Source organism: Pseudochaenichthys georgianus, chromosome 6, assembly GCF_902827115.2.
Source record: "Pseudochaenichthys georgianus chromosome 6, fPseGeo1.2, whole genome shotgun sequence".
Classification (NCBI taxonomy): domain Eukaryota; kingdom Metazoa; phylum Chordata; class Actinopteri; order Perciformes; family Channichthyidae; genus Pseudochaenichthys; species Pseudochaenichthys georgianus.
This window is the reverse complement of record NC_047508.1, coordinates 28,271,194-28,294,070: the sequence shown is the minus strand read 5'-3', so window position 1 is coordinate 28,294,070 and position 22,877 is coordinate 28,271,194. Positions and strand designations below refer to the sequence as shown.

Genomic DNA, 22,877 nt, shown 5'->3' with positions numbered 1-22,877 from the left:
TTTGTGAAGTAGCTTTTTCTGACATGAATGTCATGAAATCTAAATACAGAACAAGACTGACTGAACATTTAAATGACTCTATTAGAGTGAACCTAAGCAACCCTGTCTCCTAAAAATTACGTTCCCACAGAACTAAACTGCATTCTCAATTACGTTTAGCTAGAAACGTATTTACTCCCACGTCACGTTCGTTATGAACGTATCTCAAATACGTTTATCTTCTACACTGAAAAAAAAGTGGAGTGACATTTACTTAGAAAAACCTCGGTAACAATATTCCACGCAGAAATTCTAAGTAAATTTAACAACCTACATTTCAAGTAAATTCTACTTACAGTTCAGAAGTGTTTCTAACTACAGGTACACAAGTAAACTTTACTGTGCATTCTGTTTTTCACTATTGCATAGTATTTTTTACTTAAATATACAAGTAATATTTACATAATATGTCTTCTTCTATTTAAGTGTACTCACTATTGCATAGTATTTTTTACTTAAATATAAAAGTAATATTTCTTCTTCTATTTAATTGTACCCACTATTGCATAGTATTTTTTACTTAAATATACAAGTAATATTTACATAATATGTATTCTACCTTTAACAGCAATACCCTGTTAAATATGGGCATAAAAAACATGAAACAATGTACTCTTTAAAACAGAACTTTATGTTTTGAAACACTGGTAGAATTCTGAGCTAAAAAAACAAAAAATCACATTCATATCATATTCAGCACATGACTTTGCAAGAAAACTAAGTGCAATCACTCATCCCTGACATCCCTTGCGTTTAGTGTTATAGAGAATAATTACACAATATCTAGTTGTACAGTGGCCCTGAGAATTCAACGCACTCAAGAAAACATACAAAACACAATCAAATGAAGAAAACATTTTCACCAATTTGACATGTGCAGCATTGAGCTGCACATACTCAAAGCACAACAAATGAAACTGTTTCCAGGGGAAACTAAAAAGTGCTGTGTCAAGAACCCCCTCAACAAGGTTTTGAAACATTATCTTAACAATATACAAAACATGTAGTTGTACAAAGTGGGCTCAGGCAAAACATATGAAAAAGGTCACTGTTGCTAGGCACCATAACTACCAAGTATTTCCTCTGAACTGCAAGTTGAAGAAACACCTTTGTATACACTTAGGCTACAAGTTTGTTGCACAATGCATGGACTTTTGGAGACATCTTCAGGACATTTAGCTCAAGAAAGAGCTTCTGAAATACTTCAAAAGTGTATTTCATCTTCGGTGGATAACTTAAGTTCATTGCATATATGAAGCCTGTGAGCAGAAGGCAAGCCTTTGACACACATCTGCAGTCATCAAGAACCTCACTTCCCTCGATGATGATGGACACATCGGCAGGGCCTTCGTGTGCTGCACTTCCACGGAGGACAACTATTTTCATGACGTGCTCAGCGTAGTCCTCTCTGATGAATTCTTTGCTCACATCCTGTCAACACATGTGCATCGGTGATGAGATACACTATACTGTACATGTTTTCTTTGAAGTGACTGAATATGCAAAAGGTCATTCATTAGGTTAAAGTGGCCATTTAATAGGGCTGAACTACCAATCAAAATGTTATCGAAACTGCAATATTGCCTACAACAATTTTCAAATCGCAGCAGGTGCGATATTTGTAAAAGGAAAAATGTAAGGAAAACCTTTTTGTTTGCTACAAATCCTCGCAAAAATCACACCATGATCATTTAAAAATGTTTCAATGAAAATGAGAATAATGATGATAATTTCCTGATATCGCAATTGCAATATCAGTTAAAATAATTGCAATTACATTTTTTTTTATTATCGTTCAGCCCTAGTATTTAACCAACTATTGATGTTATAGTTCCTTTCCTTTTGTAGATAAAGACGGGGTAAGTTATGTAGGGAATTTGTAGTCACTTTTATTTCTTGGTTTAAAAAAGCTGCTCTGTTCCAAGCAGGAAGTAAAAGCTAGTATAGTACTGGATTCAGTTTAGCGAAAATGAGGTGGGATCGGGGGTTTAAAGGCTCACATCTTCAATTCTACTGAAAACCAAATTATGAATCAGAATGTAAAAAAAGATCATTAGAGAAAGAATGAAAAAAAGAATGAATGGAATAAAGTAAAATGTTTGCTTTTATTTTAAATATATTAAATACCAATTTATTTCATCTAAATGTTAACTTAATTAAAAGGACATGCCTTTTCCACATACTGGCATGAGTATCTAACCTGTAGAGATATCCATGTACAACAATCATCAGAACATTTACCTGGTAGTCTTTGATGAGTTCCTCTGTAGACTCTCCAAGGAACTCCATCAAGCAGCGGATGATGGCATCTCGTCTATCTTCTACATGTAGCTGTTAAAACAGACAAGTACATTATTGTAGAGAGAAAGCAAAAGATGTTGCGTAATGGTCAATTGAACCTGCTACAAAAGAAGGCACCAACTAGGTGCAAGGATGCAAAGCAGGATCAAGCTGTGCATACAAATGAGTTGATACACATTTAACTTAAAACATCCTATGATGTGCCGAATGAAACCCAGGGTCAGTTGGGTCGATGCCATGCTGGCTTTGGGTCTTGGTCAGGCCGGCCAGATCATTACATTATTATTATTATTATTATTATTATCTTTTCTCAGTGAATAAGAGCCCAACATACATTGATCGATTGCAATTGTATGAATTTTACACTTTACCTGACTGAGTGAATCCAGCAGGGGTCTTATTTTTGTGCCTGCAACTCCGCCTTTTGTCCCAAATATCTCCTGCAGTTTTGGGGTGTAAAAGTCCAGTTTGGTCAAAAAGTTTCGCTCGAGATGAATTGTTGTAATCCTTTGGAACTCCTCTTTGATCTGAAACAACAAGGTGATAAAAACATTAAATGTTTTAAACGAACAAGGGCAATCTGTATAAAGACAAGGGACTGAGTTGCAGCGTCCACCATTTACATGTTTTAGCCTGTAGTGCTTTAACAATCCTGTCCTTTTGTTAGATTCAAAGCTACATGTTTTGCACACCCATCTAGTGGAATCTGAAAAAAACACAAATGAATTCAATCTTTAAACCTCTTGAAACTAAACCATGTTACAAAAACATTTATATGTCAACTTAAACTTCTAATAGTACTGAGTTGATGAACTTACTCTGCATTAGCTGTCGAAGACGAAATTGCTGAATGACTCAATTTCCCTTGGTAATCTGTGAAATATATAGAAAGTACATTAGAAATGAATTATGTAAATTACAGAACTTACTGTCTTGCAATTTATTGCTTAAATATGAACACAACAATATACATTCAAAGCCATTTTTATCATGTAAAATGTTATTTAAAAAATAATTCTATCACACATGTATACATCAGAGTTCCCGTTAGCCGGTAATTACCGGACTACGACCGGTAAAATGTGCTGAAGACCGGCAAATCTAAATCTCTCCGGTCAAAGTGTCCGTTCAAAATTATTTCCGCTTAGCGCAATACCACATCAGTTGCGCAACTTGCACCATTTATGTGACAGACAAGAAGAGTATGTGACAGACAAGAATAGTCAACTCTAACGTCTAACACGTAATGTGGAGAAAGAGATGTCCTGGATGGGTTGATTGTGCGTTGATCTGTTGGTAATGCCTCGGGGTTCCGGTGGGCATGTAAACAAATGCATAATGCTACGCTATACTTTGCGGCCTCACCCGGTTGCATAGCGACGCTTATTGTTTAGGTCTTTTAATAAGCAGGTAGTCCTATCATTAGCTAGAACTAGCTGCATCTGATCGATATGGACATACACGGAGTGAAGTCTAATCTGACGGGAGAGAGATCAGCTGCTGCTGATGAGTCGACACGCAGCTCTGTATGATCACCTGCAGCGGTGAGCGGAACAAAACACACACTTTAGGTTACAATATTATACGTAGCTATTTTAATTACCTCTCAAACTACCTAAAATAGTTATAGATGTGTTTAGTTTTACTGTGGGGTCACTCATTACTGATCCTCGAGCTGCATGATACTGGCGGGCTGTCAGAAGAGGGAGAGCGCTCCGTTTATTATTCCCGTGTTATTGTAAATTACTGTTCACTTTTGAATAATGTAGTTAATCTACTATAATTAGTTTGTTTAATATCGAATCATTTCAATTTGTTTTAAAGCTCAATAAATAACAAAGAAGACCTTTGACCGGCACTCATTTTGTCTGGAAGATTTAAACTTTAACGGACATGTTGACCGGGAACTCACATACAACGTATCACTGCATTCAAGGCTAATCAATACGCAAAGTAATAATAACGTAATAATACTTTTATCCAAAATACAACCGTTCAATACAATGACAGACCTGCCTCTACACGGGAACGTTTGCGTTTATGCACAGTACGCGTTTTCTAAAAAGTCTTCCGTTCACACGCATTTGTTTAATTTAACGTGTCTGTTCAGACGAGACCGCTCGACCCGCTGTAGTACATATGCCAGGCCTGTAAGTGGCGCTGCTGCCACCACAAAATATACCAAAAACAGTGAAGAAGACCCGGAGCATGGTTGCCCTTCTGTTTATGCCCCGCGGTGGATTTAGCAACATGTAGTAGTTCATGTAATTCTCCATGTCCACTTGTTGCTGGTGGTTGTGGTAGAGGAGCTGTAGATTGTTCACTAACATCGGTAGCACGGTCGAGCTGTAGATGGTGTACTAACATCTGTAGAATGGTCAGTAGCAGTAGCGTTAGCAGTAGCACTGACAGTAGCTCTCGTGTAAACGGAGTCTCAGAGCTCACAGCTCCTCAGATCTGTTCAGAAACTAGACAAAAGTGAAACGAGTACAAACCACAGACTTGTCAAAGCATTAATTCATGTTTTTTACTAACCGGTATCAGTATGTTGTTACGGGCCGGGACAAACCAAACTGCGCTACGTGCTGCACTGGAAAAGCGCCAACAGTGAATCCATGGAGGCAAACACACTCACATTTTAAATCGCGCTGTTCATATTTCATTGCAAATATAATATTCCTTGACCACTTTGTCCTTCTCTAGGCTGCAGTGAAACTGACCGCATCACGTAGCGTCGCACATACTGTTGAGTATTTCTTTTGTTGAGCTGGAGCCATGAACACGACCCCCTCTCCCGAAATAAAAAACTATTCAAATTTGTAAGAAGTGCGCCAGTGCCATAGTTTCCATTATAAACGGCGAATGTTGTCGGAGTCGACAACTCTAAAGTTTCAAATAAGCCTTAAAAAAAATATATATATTACATCTGATGTGTGCAACTTGCATGAAACCGGGCTAAGTTTGCTAGCACGATAACGAGCTAGTTAGCCAGCTATTCTGTCGGCTAATGTTAGCTAACTTGGCCTACATTTTTAATAACCAAATACTGACTTCAGCTGACAAGCTAATAGGAATGTAACAAGTTAACCAAGCACATAAACATACTCACATGTCTCCACCTCGATGAATATTCAAATGAAATGGTCGACCAAGCAGTCTTCAAGTTCCACTCAAATGTCAACCTTCTGAGTGGACTGTCCGTGCTTGACTGCGGGGACAATGTGCGCGGGAAATACTCTCCCCTGACGTCACCCACAGTTAACTCGCATTTCCCATGTACATTTCAATAGCTTTAACAGGTTGTACAGTAATACAATAATTTAGGTAATATTTACTTAGTGCTATTGTTAAAATTCACTTATGAAAATGAAGATTCAAAATTACTTAGAAACACAAGTAACACATTAAATAAAAGGAGACATTTTGAGTAAAATTACTGAAATAGTAATGTATTGTAGAATTTAAACATATAATCAAAGTAATATTTACAAAGCCAAAAAGTCCTTTTTTTCAGTGTAGAAACATGATTTCTCCCAGGTTACGTTCCTTATGAACGTATCTTAAATACGTTTATTTTCTACATATCTTTGCCATTTATTGTCTTGCTTATAATAATGATAATAGTCATTTATAAATATCATTTTAGAGCACACCTTTGAAATCGACAATCGGGCTCGATATATGGTTAAATTAAAATCAGTAGGCGAGGCTGTAATTTCGCCAGCTGTTACTCTATGAGCGAGGCAGAACATAATAGTTTTAACATGACAAAAAGCTGCTGTGTCGTTTATTGCACCTCAAACATTAAAACAAATCCAGAGTTACGTGTTCCTGTACTTCCTCTAAGAAGAAAGGACAATAACAGAAGAGCTCTGTGGCTTCAGGCTTGATCGCCGTTCAAATGACAGCGTTGGTTTCCCCAAAAGTGGGCGGGGCTGTAAAGTGAAGTAGATTTTACTCTCATCTATTATTCAAAACCATTCTATTTATTCTAACGTATTACATGCCAGTGTTTTATCTTTTTATTTATTTGTTTTTATTTTAAATCGTATAATGTCGGACTTTTTTTGTCGTCTTTGAGGAAAAGAAATGGGGTTTAGAGATTCAAAATACTGAAATCTGTATTTTTTAAAATCTCTTCCTTCTAATTTGTTATTCTTTTCTAAATAACACACTGTTATTTACTCAACAATAACACACAATTATCCTTGTTTTTATTTATTCGTTTAATTCTATAATCTTTGGCATTTTAGCATGCTTTTTAGCCGTAAATAAAGTCACCAGAAACAGACGGGACATTTCGAGATTTAGGATGGCCGAAGACACTACACTACCCATAATCCCCAGCTATCGTTTGGGACTACAGTCCCGTTGACAAACCCCGTGATGTTGCGCCAAGGTTATCGAGCGTCAAGCTCTTTGAAATGGAACGAAACCACGGCAGACTATTCAAAACTGGACTCGAACGCCCCCCCCAGAACTACACATGCTGGCTATTGTGTTTCCAACATGTTCTCTATGGCACGTCTCTACTAGGAATTGTAGTTTTAGACGTTTTTCCCAAATTTAGAAGTTGACAGTATTAAACTGTGTACAGCCCTGGAGGTTTAGGCGATAGGAAACACATTGGTGTGTACACATTTAAAACATGTAATTACTAAATGGGTGAAAATCGCTTGTATCCATAATGGGCAGCATTAATATATATACCCACACGACAGCTCATTGTTACTTTGTTATTCTACTCCACTACAATTCAGAGGTTAACCTGGTATTTTTACTCCACTACATTTAGTTACTTTGCAGATTCTGATTAATGATGTGGAATATAAACAACCCTTAAAGCAGACTTTAGTTACACCTGAATACAATTCAGGGAAGGTGATTGTCAAGTGCCAACAATCAGGAGAGATATTTGATAGTTGGTGCTTGAGAAGACTAAACATTTATCTGCAGATCTTTATAAAGTATATTCATTACTCGTTATTCTCTACTAATAGTTAATTAAAAACTGTATAATGGCTATTTTGCATATCCCTTTCAAGATTTCAAGATTTTCTAAGGTGTAGACAACTTATACACAACTTGGGTCGCAGGTTCCTCAACAGACATCTATCAATATGTGTGTACTGTATACCTCCACCATTAAACTGTCATATTCTGCACATTTCTTATACTATCTACATACATAAGAGTATAATTAATGTGTATAATATCAGTTAAAATAAGTGTTTCAACATAGTTAACATTGCAGGAAAGCAATATTTTAGACGTTAAGTACTTTGTCAGGCTTAATATTCATCTGTAGATAGATACCCCCAGAGCTTTTTTCTTGTTTAAAAGAAGACCTTAACCTAAAGTATTCTTTAATGTGTTAATAAAGGTTAATTCGTTTTTCTGTTTTGCACATCCTCCTATTAATATCTGTGTACATCCGGCACTAAACTCTTTTATTGTAGAGATTACTTAGTATCTTCTTGACTTTTTATATTCTATATTTCTATCATTGACCTTCTACTTTCCCCCTCTGAAAGTATGTACTCTTAATATTGTTTTAATCAAATAAGATTATTAATAATAATAATGTGTTCCATTTATAAAGCACTTCATATTTGAATTCAAATCACGAAGTGCTACAAGTAGTGAGCATGAACAGTATAAATAAACATTACACAACACGGTAGAATTAATTAAAAAAAAGCAATACAAAAGCAATACAAAAATAAATAAAAGGGTGATAAAAATTCAACAAAAATAATTCAATTACATGCTTTAACCACTAGGCGGTGCACACAAGGTACACACAGCATACTAATAATAACTTTGTATTATTAGTGTAGACACTTATGTATAACATCTGAAGATGTGTAGTTTTATTCATGTTTTTACATAATTTTACAGGATATTGCTATACTATTTCTCTTGTTTTACTTCTACACATTAATATCTGATTTGTAAAACATCACAGACAGAAAGGCATAGGCTATCCGTCATTTAATGGTAAGCTATTGAAATTGTGATTCCATAGGTGTGTCTCCCATCACCCAAATCCCCTGACTATTCTCTCAACTCAGTATTTACATTCTTTAATTCAAAGAAAATCAGTAATATCTTTAAAAACTACAAGTCATTTTCTATCAGCTGTGCACCGTTATGGTGTAAATATAACCTATATACCAATTGGATCAAATATAAAAGTCAACCGAATTACTATTGATACTGCAAGGAGACGTATTTTGTGAAAAGAAATTGAAGATGTTGTTTAATTGTTGATATATTTATGATCCACGTCAAGTATTCAGTTTTGGCAGCAGTTCTCCTGTTTGTCCAGAAGTCTTCTCATCAGGGCTCTATAAATAAAGAATTACGGCAGATGTTTAATATTTAATGCAGCCGAACCGTGTATTACAATGCCGTTATGTGATGACTTCCAAAGAGAAAAGCAAGCACACTCTGAATTAGGTATTATTTTATTTTTCGTTGTCGGATATCATATCTCCATATCATATCAACACCATATCCCAGCGTGCATTGCGGCTAAAACATCCAATCAACAAGCTTCAAGCTGAGGATCTTGGGTAATCAGTTTAGTGGGTTTGTGGTGTGTATCGCTCAAAATGTCCCGTCTGTTTCCGGTGACTTTATTTACGGCTAAAAAGCCCAAGATTATAGAATTAAATGAATAAATAAAAACAAGGATAATTGTGTGTTATTGTTGAGTAAATAACAGTGTGTTATTTAGAAAAGAATAATAAATTAGAAGGAAAAGATTTAAAAAAATACAGATTTCAGTATTTTGAGGCTCTGAGCCCCATTTCTTTTCCTCACAGACGGAAAAAAAGTCCGACATTATACGATTTAAAATAAAAACAAATAAATAAAAGATAAAACACTGGCATGTAATTTACGTTAGAATAAATAGAATGGTTTTGAATAATAGATGAGTAAAATCTACTTCACTTTACAGCCCCGCCCACTTTTGGGGAAACCAGCGCTGTCATTTGAACGGCGATCAAGCCTGAAGCCACAGAGATCTTCTGTTACTGTCCTTTCTTCTTAGAGGAAGTACAGAAACACGTAACTTTGGATTTGTTTTAATGTTTGAGGTGCAATAAACGACACCGCAGCTTTTTGGCATGTTAAAACTATTATGTTCTGCCTTGCTCATGAGAGTAACAGCTGGCGAAATTACAGCCTCGCCTACTGATTTTAATTTAACCATATATCGAGCCCGATTCTCGATTTCAAATGTGTGCTCTAAAATGATATTTATAAATAACTATTATCATTATTATAAGCAAGACAATAAATGGAAAAGATATGTAGAAAATAAACGTATTTAAGATACATTCATAACTAACGTAACGTTGAAGAAAATATGCTTCTAGAAGATATGTAGAAAATAAACGTATTTGAGATACGTTCATAACAAACGTAACGTGGGAGAAAATACGTTTCTAGAAGATATGTAGAAAATAAACGTATTTGAGATACGTTCATAACAAACGTAACGTGGGAGAAAATACGTTTCTAGCTAAACGTAATTGAGAATGCAGTTTAGTTCTGTGGGAACGTAATTTGTAGGAAACAGGGTTGACCTAAGTGGGTACACTTCAGCATACACCTCTATGGTGGACTCCATGCAGCGCCATTCATCTCACTGACTGTAAAAAAGAGTGAATGCACTTATTTGACCAGTGGCGGCTGGTGGAAAATATTTTTGGTGGGGCTATTGATAGAGTCAGTAAAAAGATTTTTTTTGGGACAAATGACCCCTTAAATTAAGACTTCTGGTGATGTAATGGCGCGTTTCCAGTGCAGCGTGGAGCTCGCTTTAATGCTGCGTTCAGACCGGACGCGATGCGAATATTCGCTTCGCTCTAAACGCTCCTATCGCATCGCTCTAGTGGCTCGAGTTTCACGCAGCTGTCAGCTGTGTTTACTCGCATCATTCAAACAAGATGCGCTGGCTCGGGAGCTACAACAACATGAACATATTTTACCGTGATTAAATTGTAATACACGTTTCTAAATGATGCCGACGTAACAACATACTGATACCGGTTAGTAAAAACCATGAATTAATGCTTTGACAAGTCTGCAGACAGACGGCAGGCGAAAAACCTTTTAGAATGCTTGTTCCCTGAATGGAGCTTGGCTAAGCTAACGCTATATGCTCCGACCGTACACACTCACAACAACGGCCTACAGACATAAATAAACCAGCGACTGTATTCTCCATGACACAGACAGTCTGTGGTTTGTACTTGTTTAACTTTTGTCTAGTTTCTGAACAGATCGTATCTGTCCCCGGCTGTTTGAAGAGCAAGCATGTGAAACAAAATATAGCATTTACCTGTTTGCATCCAGCTAGCCATGTGAGAAGCCTTGTTGATACGTTTTGTCTTTTTCACGAGCCTGCTGTGATATATACAAATCGGGTTGGTCCGGTCCAAGGTCTTTAAGTATCAATTTATCTCCCAAACTTCTCCTTTCAAAAGGATTGGAGAGTAGCTCTTGGGCGGACCGAGGTTCCAGCGACTCCACCTGCACACCATTCTCATCCAAATACTGCGTCACCTTGGTTACTCAGGAGTCTAAAAAACAAATCACGTCAACGCACGTAAGCAACATGGGCGCCAACGTGAGCGCCCACGTGACCAAAATATTTGACGGCGCTGATTGGCTGAAATTATGTTTCGGCGGCACAGTTTACTATTGAGACTTTTGCAACCTGCTGGTTGCTGCTGTTTCGCTCGGGGGCTCTGCCCCGTAATGATAAACTAATGCCATGGGCAAGGCCAGGCAGGAAACAGGTGACTTATCAGTAACTTTAGACATCGTAACACAATTTTAAACGAGATTGTATTGTAGATTATACATTTTTGTGATACTAATTGTATGATATTTACCTTGTTCATTAAAAATTTAAATATATATATATTTTTTAAATATATATATTTTTTTATTTAATATTTTTTATTTTTTTTTATTTTGTATCTGGCAAGAGGTGGGGCGGCGTGTTCAAACTTAGCCATAAAACAGGCTTTATTGATATAGCTTTAACCTTTCCAGAACAACGGACAACATTTTACATAACTGCCTTATTGAATGCCTCGTATTACATCCTAAGCAAATAAATTGTGACTGAGATAGTAAAGGACCTCATTCTCCAGAAATGCCAAGGGCTGCTCCTGACAATTCACATATACACAATGGAAGGTGAATACTTAAATGACACATACAACATCCAGCATTATACAATTTCAGCTCTCCCACATTATGCCTTACTGAAATGATGAGTTTTACATTTACTGATAAATTAGTTAGCTCATGTGTCAAAAAAAGATCTAGACGCAAATTGAATGTAATCGGATTCCTGTGTAATATGTTATCTCTAAAATGTGAACTTATATCTCTTTTGCTTCCATCCTAACACATGTGATTACATCATCTGTCATCTTATCAAGAAATAGGAGCACATGTGAAGTTCAGTTGATGTGTTTGTTAAAGCTTAGTGAGGCGATCATGATCTGATGAAATACTTGAGAACAATTCTGAACTGCTAATTTATTGTCCAAGCTTTCAATAGTTTTCTCCACATCCATCTGTCCAGAAATCCACATATTAATTATAGTATTATGGACGTGTTTGAAGGTCAGACTCAATTGTGTTTTTTCAAATCCCAGGGTGCTCTTTGTAGATAAGGTCACTCTGTATTGCATTATCAGCTGGATTTATTTCCATATAAGTAAAGCCATTGTAGTGATGGTCTGGAGTAGAAACGGTGACCTTGAAATCATTTCTTATTTGGCCTTGATGAATGTTTTTTTCTCATGTGCTGTATATCTTCAATTATAATATTTTCATTTCACAGACAAATGTATAATCAATTGAAGCAAACTTCAGAGAAAGACTTTGGATGTCATTTTAAGGCTGCCTGACAATGTTCAGATTTGCCTGGTTTCCATCTCACTTCAATATTTTAAGTAATATCTACAGTCTTATAGTCAGTGAAAGTGATTTTTGATGTAGAAAAGTTGTAGATGACAAGATGACCGTATTCATTATAAGTGATGAATAACAACTCATCTATTTCAACTTAATTGTCCTATTGTTCTTGAACACAATACAGATACTGATTGCAAAGGGAGCGATATATCACATCATAATTTGACTTATTTTGAACTATTTTACCAAGAATAATGACGCAATCAATTTAACACAAAGGCTTACACAACCTTGTTTTTTAGAACCTGGTGCTAAGAAAATACACCTTTCCCTCTCTGCAGTCGCAGCAAAAGCTATCCTCTGATCTTCGAATCAGAGGATAGCAAGTTCGAGTCCCACTGCAGTCAGCATGTCGTGGTGTCCCTGGGCAAGACACTTCACCCCAAATTGCTCCTGTGGGGATTGTCCACAGTACTGAATGTATGTAAGTCGCTTTGGATAGAAGCGTCTAACAAGTGAAATGTAATGTAATGTACTGTAATGAGTCAGTTTTATTCCTACACAAAACTCTTTATTTGAAAGTTACTCTGCAGTAAGGTTATTTTAAAGGTTGTTTGCTATTGTCAATGGCAAGACAATCCGTTTGGGTACTTTCCTGAGAATGTTATAAAAAACATATATTACAATCTGTCTGCATGGTCCACAGGCACAGCCTTGTTTTTAACCCGAGTACCATTACAGTTTTTTATTCTGTTCATCCAAACACAATGCATTTCAGTCGTGTCAACGTGTTTTGTATATGTGTGTTGTACTTTTTGTAACACCACAGACATTAAGCCTTGTCTTGAGTTCTTGAGTTGTATATAGACACAGAAAATTGCAGCTCAAAGAGAAGCCCGCTGTCATACATTACTCATAACAAGCACTCTGTCATTTCTTGAACACATCCAACAACCAATCCTTATTTATTTCAGTATTCTACAAAGAGGAATTGAACAAAAACTTTAATAGAATCCAGATTGGGCCATAAAAGCATTAACGTTAGCCAACCTGAAAGTATTTTCTTTAACAAGGCAGGTGAGTATTAAAAGTACATTTTGTAAAAGAAATGTTGACATTAGAAAACGCTAAAAAGCTCATTAAGATAAAAAGAAAAAGCTAATTCCAAAAAACAATCCAACTCTTTTGAGCTAATTTTCCTGCCCAATTATAAAGTTTGCTTTTGGGGTTTAAGGACATTTTCAAAAGGTTTATGAACAAAAGTAATTTAATACAAGTGCCACCAGTGCGTAGAATGACACTTTAGTTAAGGCTGTGAAAGTCTGGTGCTGCTTTTATGGTATCATATACTTTCTCATTATAGTTCGGTATACATATGTTCTCTAAAAACTCAGTTGACGTAGCCATATGTTTTACATTTGACACTCTCTTTAGTTAGGGGATGTATGTTAATTGTGCTTTCAATCATTGAGGTATAAGATATGTAGCATTTGTTTACATTGTTACGTGGGCACACCAAGTGACTCATATTAATTAGCATATGTTCATGTGGGAGGTCAAGTTGATTAATGTGCAAGAACAGAAATGTAGATATATATAAAACGATCGATAGACCAGACCAGACCACAAATTGCCCACATACCCACACCCAAACACCACAATGCATTAACAGGCAAGTCTTTACAGGCATGTCAGCTACACTATTTGGCCAAATAGGAAAAAAATAGTTGGAGAACATTTTTAAAAGTGTCGGAGATGGGAGCAGATTTGATAAAGTGTGGGAGGCAATTACATAATCGGGGGTCTACAACCTCAAACACCCAATGTCACTCAAGCGTCTGCCTCAACAGCTGCAATGCACAGCTAAGAGTTCTCTTTCAAGGACCAGAAGGGTTGAGTGTAGGAGTTCAGCAATGTAAGAAGGAGACAGCCCATTTAAAGCCTCCTAAACAAGCAACAGAAGAAGTAGATACTAAGCAAAGAGTTTAGTGAATGTGAGGGCGTACTGGGCTGATTCGCTCTGTTATCAGAAAATATCCATCCGCAGCTTTCTGTATGTTTTTGGCCAAATTGAGCAACGTTTTAGTCTTGTAATTCTTGAGACAGAGAAAGGGAGAGAGAGATTTGTCAATGGCTCTAAGTACTACTTTGGAGTGGTTCTTATGGTAACAACTTCAATATCACTAAAACCACTGCCTTAGTGTAGTCATGCACTTTCTCTATATACATGCTTTGTTTGCCAAATTAACACAAAAACATAATTGTGACAAAGTGCCACAGGAAGAGGCTACAGGTACATAAAAACGGACATCGATGGCACTCTTAAGAAGCTATTCGCACCCCCATAAAGAAAGCTCTGTGAGGCTTTGTGTGGGGTTAATGATGTCTTCCACCACACCTGGAGTGCTGACGTACAAGAACTGATCCAAGAGCAATGACACCAGACTGCTATATTTAGAATGTGTTATATATTAGACTATTATCTACACTGAACTACGTATATTTCATGTTACACTCAATTACCTAAACGTATACAATTTATATCATACATTCTTCCATGCTTCTTTGTACTCCTGCTGCAGCTGAATTTCCCGGGATCAGGAAAGGCTTGTCTTGTCTTATCTAATCTTTATTTATGGATTACAAATGGAGCAAATTAAAACAGCTTTTATCAAGGGAGGCTCAGGAGCATGACATTGAACCCCAAACAACTCCTGATGTGCAGCCTGGCAGCCCCTGCCATTAGTGTAGGAATGTGTCTGATGTAAAGTTGATGCTCGATAAACTAGAAAAACACTGTATAAATTCCATTTAAAATCGTTCACCAATTTACAAAAGGGTCTTTGACAGTTCCATTTTTTATTATTGAGATAAAGATTTACTTTTCAAGAGAAACCTGAGAATAAGACATATTCATAGACAATGAAGCTTTAAAATTTCTCAGGGCCATGAAGCAACACCTGAGGATTAGCTAGCTACACATTTGAGTGAATAACCATGTCCTTCAAACCCCAATCCCAATCTTCATATTTGTTGGGTTAAATAATTTAAATTGCTACAACTACACCCAGCCTGTCCTCCTACAAAAAACGACCATATAGGTCGATTGTTCAGCAGCTAAATATGACCCAGAGTCACGTTTTAAAGTGTAGCACCTCTAGTGGTCGTGTAAGAAACAACATGCTCCTGTCGATTGCAAACGCTCCGGAGGGTCGTTTATTCACAAATAACCCTCTCTGGAAAATCCTAAATTGTGGAATAGTTTGGCCATTAAAATGCTTTTTTATTAGATTTCTAGCGAGAAGTGTATATTGTACTTTTATAATCTACGTCCAATGGATGTGTAGGATCTACAGTTTGATAGATATATACGAAGATGATTTGAGGTCTCGCCAGGAGAACGTGTACTGTAAATGGGGCAGCTTCCATGTAAAGTTAGCGTGGGTGCAAACAGTATTTCCGGTCTCGAAGTTTTCATAATAAAACCGGAAGTCAAATGATTACACAGTGATATCTCCATTACTCATCCACTAAGAAACATCCGTTTATCCTTGTTAATTACACAATATTGATTGGTTTAAATTATGTACAAAGCTTTTGTGTTTTTAACCTTCGATTCAGAGAAACAAATAGTTTTTTAGGAGTTTAGACACTACAGAGTTTCCGAAGACACTACACTACCCAGAATCCCCAGCTATCGTTTGGGACTACAACATCCGCCTTGCTTTACAAACCCCGTGATTAGCCCTCAAGCTCTGTGATTGGATTTTAGAGTGGCAGTGCGACAAGGTTACGCCGAGCGTCAAACAGCTCTTTGAAATAGAATGGAACCACGCCAGACTATCCAAAACTGGACTTGGACGGGTCCAGCCCAGCCCTCCCCCCCCCCCAGAATTACACATGCTGGCTATTGTGTGTTTGGCAACATGTTCTATGGCACGTCTCTACTGGGAATTGTAGTTTTAAAAGACGTTTTCGTATTTCCCACAATTAGAAGTTGCCAGTATTAAACTGTGTACATCCCTGGAGGTTTAGGGGATACGACACACAGTGGTGTTATCAAATTTAAAACATATAATTAATAAATGGGTGAAAATTGCTTGTGTCCATAATGGGCAGCATTAATATACCCACATGACAGCTAAGGTCAGAAGAGCTTTATTTAACAACTGGTCTTATGTCTGTGACCCCTCCTGTTGTTCATTGATAAGCCTGAAACATGCACTTGTCATGGTTCAGATGCACATTTAGCAAATATGGCAGTAGCCATCAATCATCTTAAGATAAGATAAGATATACTTTATTGATCCCAAGTTGGGAAATGTTTTTGTTACAGCAGCATGTACTACTTTGTTCTACTCCACTACAATTCAGAGGTTAACCTGGTATTTTTACTCTACTACATTTATTTTTGTTTCTTTGCAGATTCTGATTAATGATGTGAAATATAAACAACCCTTAAATCAGACTTTAGTTACACCTGAGTCAAATTCAGCCTTATCAGTTTGTCTGTTTTGCACATCCTCCTGTTAATATCTTTGGACGTCCTGCACTAAACTGTTTTATTGTAGAGATCACTACAGTATCTTCTTGATATTTTCTATTATATATTTATATCATTGACCCCTATTTTGTATGTAGGCTACTCTTAATATTTAAATGTTTTCATCAACTTATTCAACAACTAAATTCAATAACGTGCTTTAACCACTAGGAGGTGCGATTTAAAAAAACAGTGGTCTAGTTAATAAAACATAATATTGTGAAATTAAAACAGAACGGTAAAGGAAAATACAGTTTCAGTCTCTCGATGTGAAGCTTATGCATTGTACCATGAACTTGTATAGACCTGTAACAGTCAACTGCTGTTGGAAAGATAGTTCAGAAAATCAGTAATATCTTTAAAAACTACAAAAAAGTCCCTTTCTATCAGCTGTACACCGTTATGGTGTAAATACAGACTATCTACTAATTGGATCAAATATAAAAGTCAGCCGAATTAGTGTTGATACTGCAAGGAGATGTATTGTGTGAAAAGAAATGTAAGATGTTGTTTAATTGTTGATATATTTATGGTCCACGTCACGTATTCAGTTTTGGCGGCATCTCTTCCAGTTTGTCAAAAGGTCGTCTGATCAGGGCTCTATAAATAAATATCTACCGCAGATATGTAATATTTAATGCAGCCGAACCGTGTATTACAATGCCGTTATGTGATGACTTTCAAAGAGAAAAGCAAGAACACTCGGAATAAAGTATTATTTTATTTTTTTAAAATGTTTTCCGATTTCATATCACATAAACACCATATCCCGACGTGCATTGCGGCGTGATTTTAGCCAATCAAAACCTCTGAAAAAAGAAATGTGTATCTCAGAATCGAAAGAGAAAAATCTATGCACTTTGAATTGCCTTGCGTTGAAAAGTGCTATATAAATAAACTTGCCTTGCCTTGCCTTGCCTATGGGAAAAACACAAAAGCATTGTACACAATTTAAACCAATTAATGTCATATAATTAACTAGGATAAACTGATGTTTTTTAGTGGATGAGTAGTGCAGATATCACTGTTAAATCATTTGATCATTGGTTTTATTATGAAAACGTCGAGACCGGAAATACTGTTTTCAACCCGTAACTTTACATGGAAGCTTGCCGCATATACACGTTCTCCTGACGAAACCTCAAATCATCTTCGTAATATCTATCAAACTATAGATCCTACATATCGACTGGACGTGGATTCTAAAAGTACAATATACACTTCTCGCTAGAAATCTAATCATAAAGCGTTTTAATGGCCAAACTATCCTACAATTTAGGATTTTACAGAGAGGGTTATTTGTGAATAAACAACCCTCTGTAACGTTTGCATTCAACGGGGGCACTAGAGGCCGACAATTTTAAAACGTAATTATAGGTCGTATTAAGCGCTTGAACAAACGACATATTTGGTCGTAATAAGGGCTTAAACAATCGACCCATTTGGTCGTATGAGTTGGAGGACTTGTTGGACCCAACACATCAGCTGTTAGCACACACTCAGAGCTCACAGCTCCTCATATCTGTTCAGAAACTGGACAAAAGTTAAACATGTACAAACCACAGACTGTCTATGTCATGGCGAATACAGTCGCTGCTTTATTTATGTCTGTATGACGTGTTTGTGAGTGTGGACGGAGCAGCAACAGGTTAGTTTAGCCTGATGGATCCGATTCCATTCAGAAAACACGCATTTTAAAAGCTTTTCGCCTGCCGTCTTGTCTGCAGACTTGTCAAAGCATTAATTCATGGTTTTTACTAACAGGTATCAGTATTTAGTTACTTCGGCATAATTTTGAAACGTGTATTACAATTAAATCACGGTAAAATATGTTCATTTTGTTGTAGTCTACCATAGTATTTACATGGATATAAGCCCCGAATATTCGCATCGCTTCTGAAATGCTGTGGTGTTTTCTGAAATGCTGTGGTATTTTCTGAAATGCAGTAGTGTTTTGTGAAATGCTGTGGTGTTTTGTGAAATGCTGTGGTGTTTTGTGAAATGCTGTGTCGTTTTCTGAAATGCTGTGGTGTTTTCTGAAATGCTGTGTCGTTTTCTGAAATGCTGTGGTGTTTTCTGAAATGCTGTGGTGTTTCCTGAAATGCTGTTTTGAATTGCACTTCAGGGCCACCGTATAAGGTTCATTTAAATGGACTGACTGTAAACAAAGCGATTATGACTGACTCCGTCAACATTAGACTTTGAATTTTGTTCCATATATTCATTGGCTAGAGCTCTTGCTTTGTATGCCATGAAATCAATTCAAAACAAAACCTTAAATACAAGCCACCTCAATCAAATCTACATTCATCTTCACTTTTTCCTGCTCACACATTATCCAAGTGTAAGTGTACATGTATAGGAAATGCCTGTCTTGTTTTCTTTCTCAATACAATGGAATAGATTAAAAGTCTCTGCTCTTTGAAGAAATGTATAATAATAATAATGCAAGATGCTGTCAGGTTCCATATTCCATACTTCCTGTGGGTTTCAAATACGACTCATCGTGAACTGATGATGACAATTATTTTTTAAACAAAAAACAGAAGATTGAAGCATTCCTAAATCCTTCCTGAAAGTTTGCAATGACTCGCTTTAAGGACTAATTTCTTAATTTGTGTCACATTACTGCACTCTCTCTCTAATTATTATTTCTTGCACACACTTAGCCTCTGTTATTAATTTACTTATTATTCTGTCTTTATCTTCCAAAATAACAAATGGGTGTACTGTATACAAGTTATTAATAGATGATGCTATATCATGCACTTATACTTGAATTCTAGATTTGTATTACTGCTTCAAAGTCTTTGAATAAGAGAAGGACATGAGATGTAATGTTGAAAAGAGTGAAGTAGTTAATGTGTTATTTGTTCATGTATGCCGATCAACAAGGACCTGGTGAAACAAATATTCTTTCCACGAAGCAGTAATGGATAAAAAACATTCTATCACACCAGACTTAATACTAGAGTTGGAATTAACTCTTTGAACAGTTTGAAGGGTTATTTGCGGACAGAGCACAAGATGTGCTCATCGATGCATCAAACAATCTCCCCGGATACATCCAGATCGTGTGTGTTTAGGTCTCGCAGAGACCGACTGCACTCTGGCATTCACCACCGAGTCTTACATTTGAATTTATCTATAGGGAAAATGTGTCTTCTCCCAAATTAACAAATGAAAATCTAAGATTGAAAACCATCTCAACAAATGAATACATTAGCAAATAAATGTAAATACAAAATTGAGCTCAGCCAGACAGTGAGTGTCACAGAGGTGATTTGCAAACCTAATAAAAAAACAGACAAATGCTGATCTGTTGTGTGACTACGATGTGAATGACTTTTGCAAAACAGATATGCAAAACTGGAAAGAGAGGCTGAAACGTCAGAGTGTCCGTCTCTTAAATAGCGACAATCAGCTAAGTGTTTCATGGTTTTATGGCTGCACATTTCATAATTTTCTCTTGATTAATTATTTGGAATGTAAGTGCTTTAAATCATTTTCTCTTGTTCACCACCCGCTCCTCTGTGTCAGTCATTATTTATATGTCTTCATACAGCTCTCTTCAGGTTAGTGGAATATCTATAAATAAGTTTATTATTGCTTTAGCTTACATTCTCAATGAGACCTGTGAGCAAGTTTGAGGCTCGTCTTTGTCAAACCAGTGACTGCGAATTACACACACACAGCTTTTAGTCGTTCTGACCTTTAATTTTGTCTGTGACGCTTTTGCATTGACACTAAAACTGTGAACTACTATTCAGACCTAAAACATGTCTTAAATCATCAGTATGGGCTCATCTCTCCGCAACCCTGTCTCCTAAAAATTACGTTCCCACAGACCTAAACTGCATTCTGAATTACGTTTAGCTAGAAACGTATTTACTCCCACGTTACGTTCGTTATGAACGTATCTCAAATACGTTTATTTTCTACATATCGTTGCCATTTATTGTCTTGCTTATAATAATGATAATAGTCATTTATAAATATCATTTTAGAGCACACCTTTGAAATCGACAATCGGGCTCGATATATGGTTAAATTAAAATCAGTAGGCGAGGCTGTAATTTCGCCAGCTGTTACTCTCATGAGCGAGGCAGAAAATAATAGTTTTAACATGACAAAAAGCTGCTGTGTCGTTTATTGCACCTCAAACATTAAAACAAATCCAGAGTTACGTGTTTCTGTACTTCCTCTAAGAAGAAAGGACGGTAACAGAAGAGGCTTGTTTGAGACAAGCAAGACCTGCGCAGACCTGCACAGCTGCGATCAACGTCTTGCTAGTGCGTTGCATGATGGTTAGTCATTTTGTCCGACTTGCTCTGGAGGCTCGCCCACATGAGACTTTGAAATCTCGCGGGACAAAGACGCCCGCAGCCTTTAGAGCGAGGCGAGGCGAGTTGGCGCAGTTGCTCTCCACGAGCTGCGGAAGCGAAATGCTTGATGGGAAACGGCTCGATGGTATCTCGAGCTGAGCGCTCATTGGTGGTTTTTACCACGTGCTGCTGATGAAACTCTCCAATTGGCTGGAAAAAGTTTGTTGTTGTTTTGTGTCAGTTTTACGTCGCCACATCCATTCCCATTTTTCATCATTGTTCCACAATGTTTATCATCATGAAATTAATATCTATATATTTTATACTATACTGCTTACCGTTTTCATACTTTATATATCTTAGCATATTCATACACACTGTTCATACTGCTCACAGGCTGATATCTAGTGTATTCATACCCCACTGTTTATTCATCATTCAATTCATTATATATTTTATTCTGTAGATTGTGTGCATTACTTTCCACTTCACTGCTTGTTGCACCTGGTTAGAAGCTAAACTGCATTTCGTTGTCTCAGTACCTGTAATATGTGCAATAACAATAAAGTTTCTCTTTAAGTTAAACCAAATCATTAAAATAAAATCTGTTGTAATGTAATGATTTGGTTTAACCTTATTTATTGAATACATCATTTACAATGGCAAGATTAAATCAAATTACATCCATGTTGTACACATCATAAAGCTTAAAGTGGCAGCTAAAGAATTAACACAGCAGCAGGTCTGTTCAATTCATGCTCATTAAGCTTCATGTGTGCGGATCTGAAGGGACTGATCATTTGTAGCCTGTCCACCTATCAGTTTTGCAAACATTAAGAGGGAGGAGCATTTCTAATTATGGAACCCAGTCACTGGTGTGGTTCATCATCATGTCATTCTCCATACAATACATGTGGGATTTCTATTGCATCCACTTCATCTGCAACGAAAAACGCCAACGCAATTTCCGCCATTGCAAACCCAGCCAGTCAAGCCGACTCCGAGTCCGAGCTGTCCGACTTAAGACGAGCTTTTTGACACCTCCCCCGACTGCGATCGGCTACTCTCGTCTACTTTCGAGGCGAGCCGCAATGTGTCTCAAACAAGCCTAAGATCTCTGTGGCTTCAGGTTTGATCGCTGTTCAAATGACAGCGTTGGTTTCCCCAAAAGTGGGCGGGGCTGTAAAGTGAAGTAGATTTTACTCTCATCTATTATTCAAAACCATTCTATTTATTCTTACGTAAATTACATGCCAGTGTTTTATCTTTTTATTTATTTGTTTTTATTTTAAATCGTATAATGTCGGACTTTTTTTCCGTCTGTGAGGAAAAGAAATGGGGCTTAGAGCCTCAAAATACTGAAATCTGTATTTTTTTTAATCTTTTCCTTCTAATTTGTTATTCTTTTCTAAATAACACACTGTTATTTACTCAACAATAACACACAATTATCCTTGTTTTTATTTATTCGTTTAATTCTATAATCTTGGGCTTTTTAGCATGCTTTTTAGCCGTAAATAAAGTCACCAGAAACAGACGGGACAGTTCGAGATTTAGGATGGCCGAAGACACTACACTACCCATAATACCCAGCTATCGTTTGGGACTACAGTCCCGTTGACAAACCCTGTGATGTTGCGCCAAGGTTACGCCGAGCGTCAAGCTCTTTGAAATGGAACGAAACCACGGCAGACTATTCAAAACTGGACTCGAACGCC

At 36.9% G+C, this 22,877-nt stretch overlaps 1 protein-coding gene across 2 annotated transcripts; it reads right to left on the bottom strand.

Annotated features, from left to right (window-relative positions):
• Positions 1-649: 649 nt before the first annotated feature.
• LOC117448624 (uncharacterized) lies at positions 650-10,951 on the bottom strand. 2 transcript variants are annotated; one of them, XM_034085945.2, is made up of 6 exons: positions 10,697-10,951; positions 3,159-3,213; positions 2,964-3,046; positions 2,712-2,867; positions 2,281-2,370; positions 650-1,470 (listed from the first exon to the last, which is right to left on the bottom strand). In XM_034085945.2, exons 2-6 carry the CDS (start codon positions 3,163-3,165, stop codon positions 1,159-1,161), a joined length of 648 nt encoding a protein of 215 aa, XP_033941836.1. In that variant the 5' UTR covers positions 3,166-3,213; positions 10,697-10,951; the 3' UTR covers positions 650-1,158. The 2 variants fall into 2 exon arrangements, 1 of the variants encoding a protein (XP_033941836.1); XR_011643400.1 differs by lacking the exons at positions 650-1,470; positions 2,281-2,370; positions 2,712-2,867; positions 2,964-3,046; positions 3,159-3,213 and adding an exon at positions 8,607-8,690.
• Between the last annotated feature and the right edge of the window lie 11,926 nt (positions 10,952-22,877).

Coding starts and splice junctions, on each gene's coding strand:
- LOC117448624 (XM_034085945.2), bottom strand. Junction 2,371..2,711: donor TGCTGGATTCACTCAGTCAG/GTAAAGTGTAAA, acceptor CTGTTTTAACAG/CTACATGTAGAAGATAGACG. Junction 1,471..2,280: donor AACTCATCAAAGACTACCAG/GTAAATGTTCTG, acceptor ATGTGTTGACAG/GATGTGAGCAAAGAATTCAT.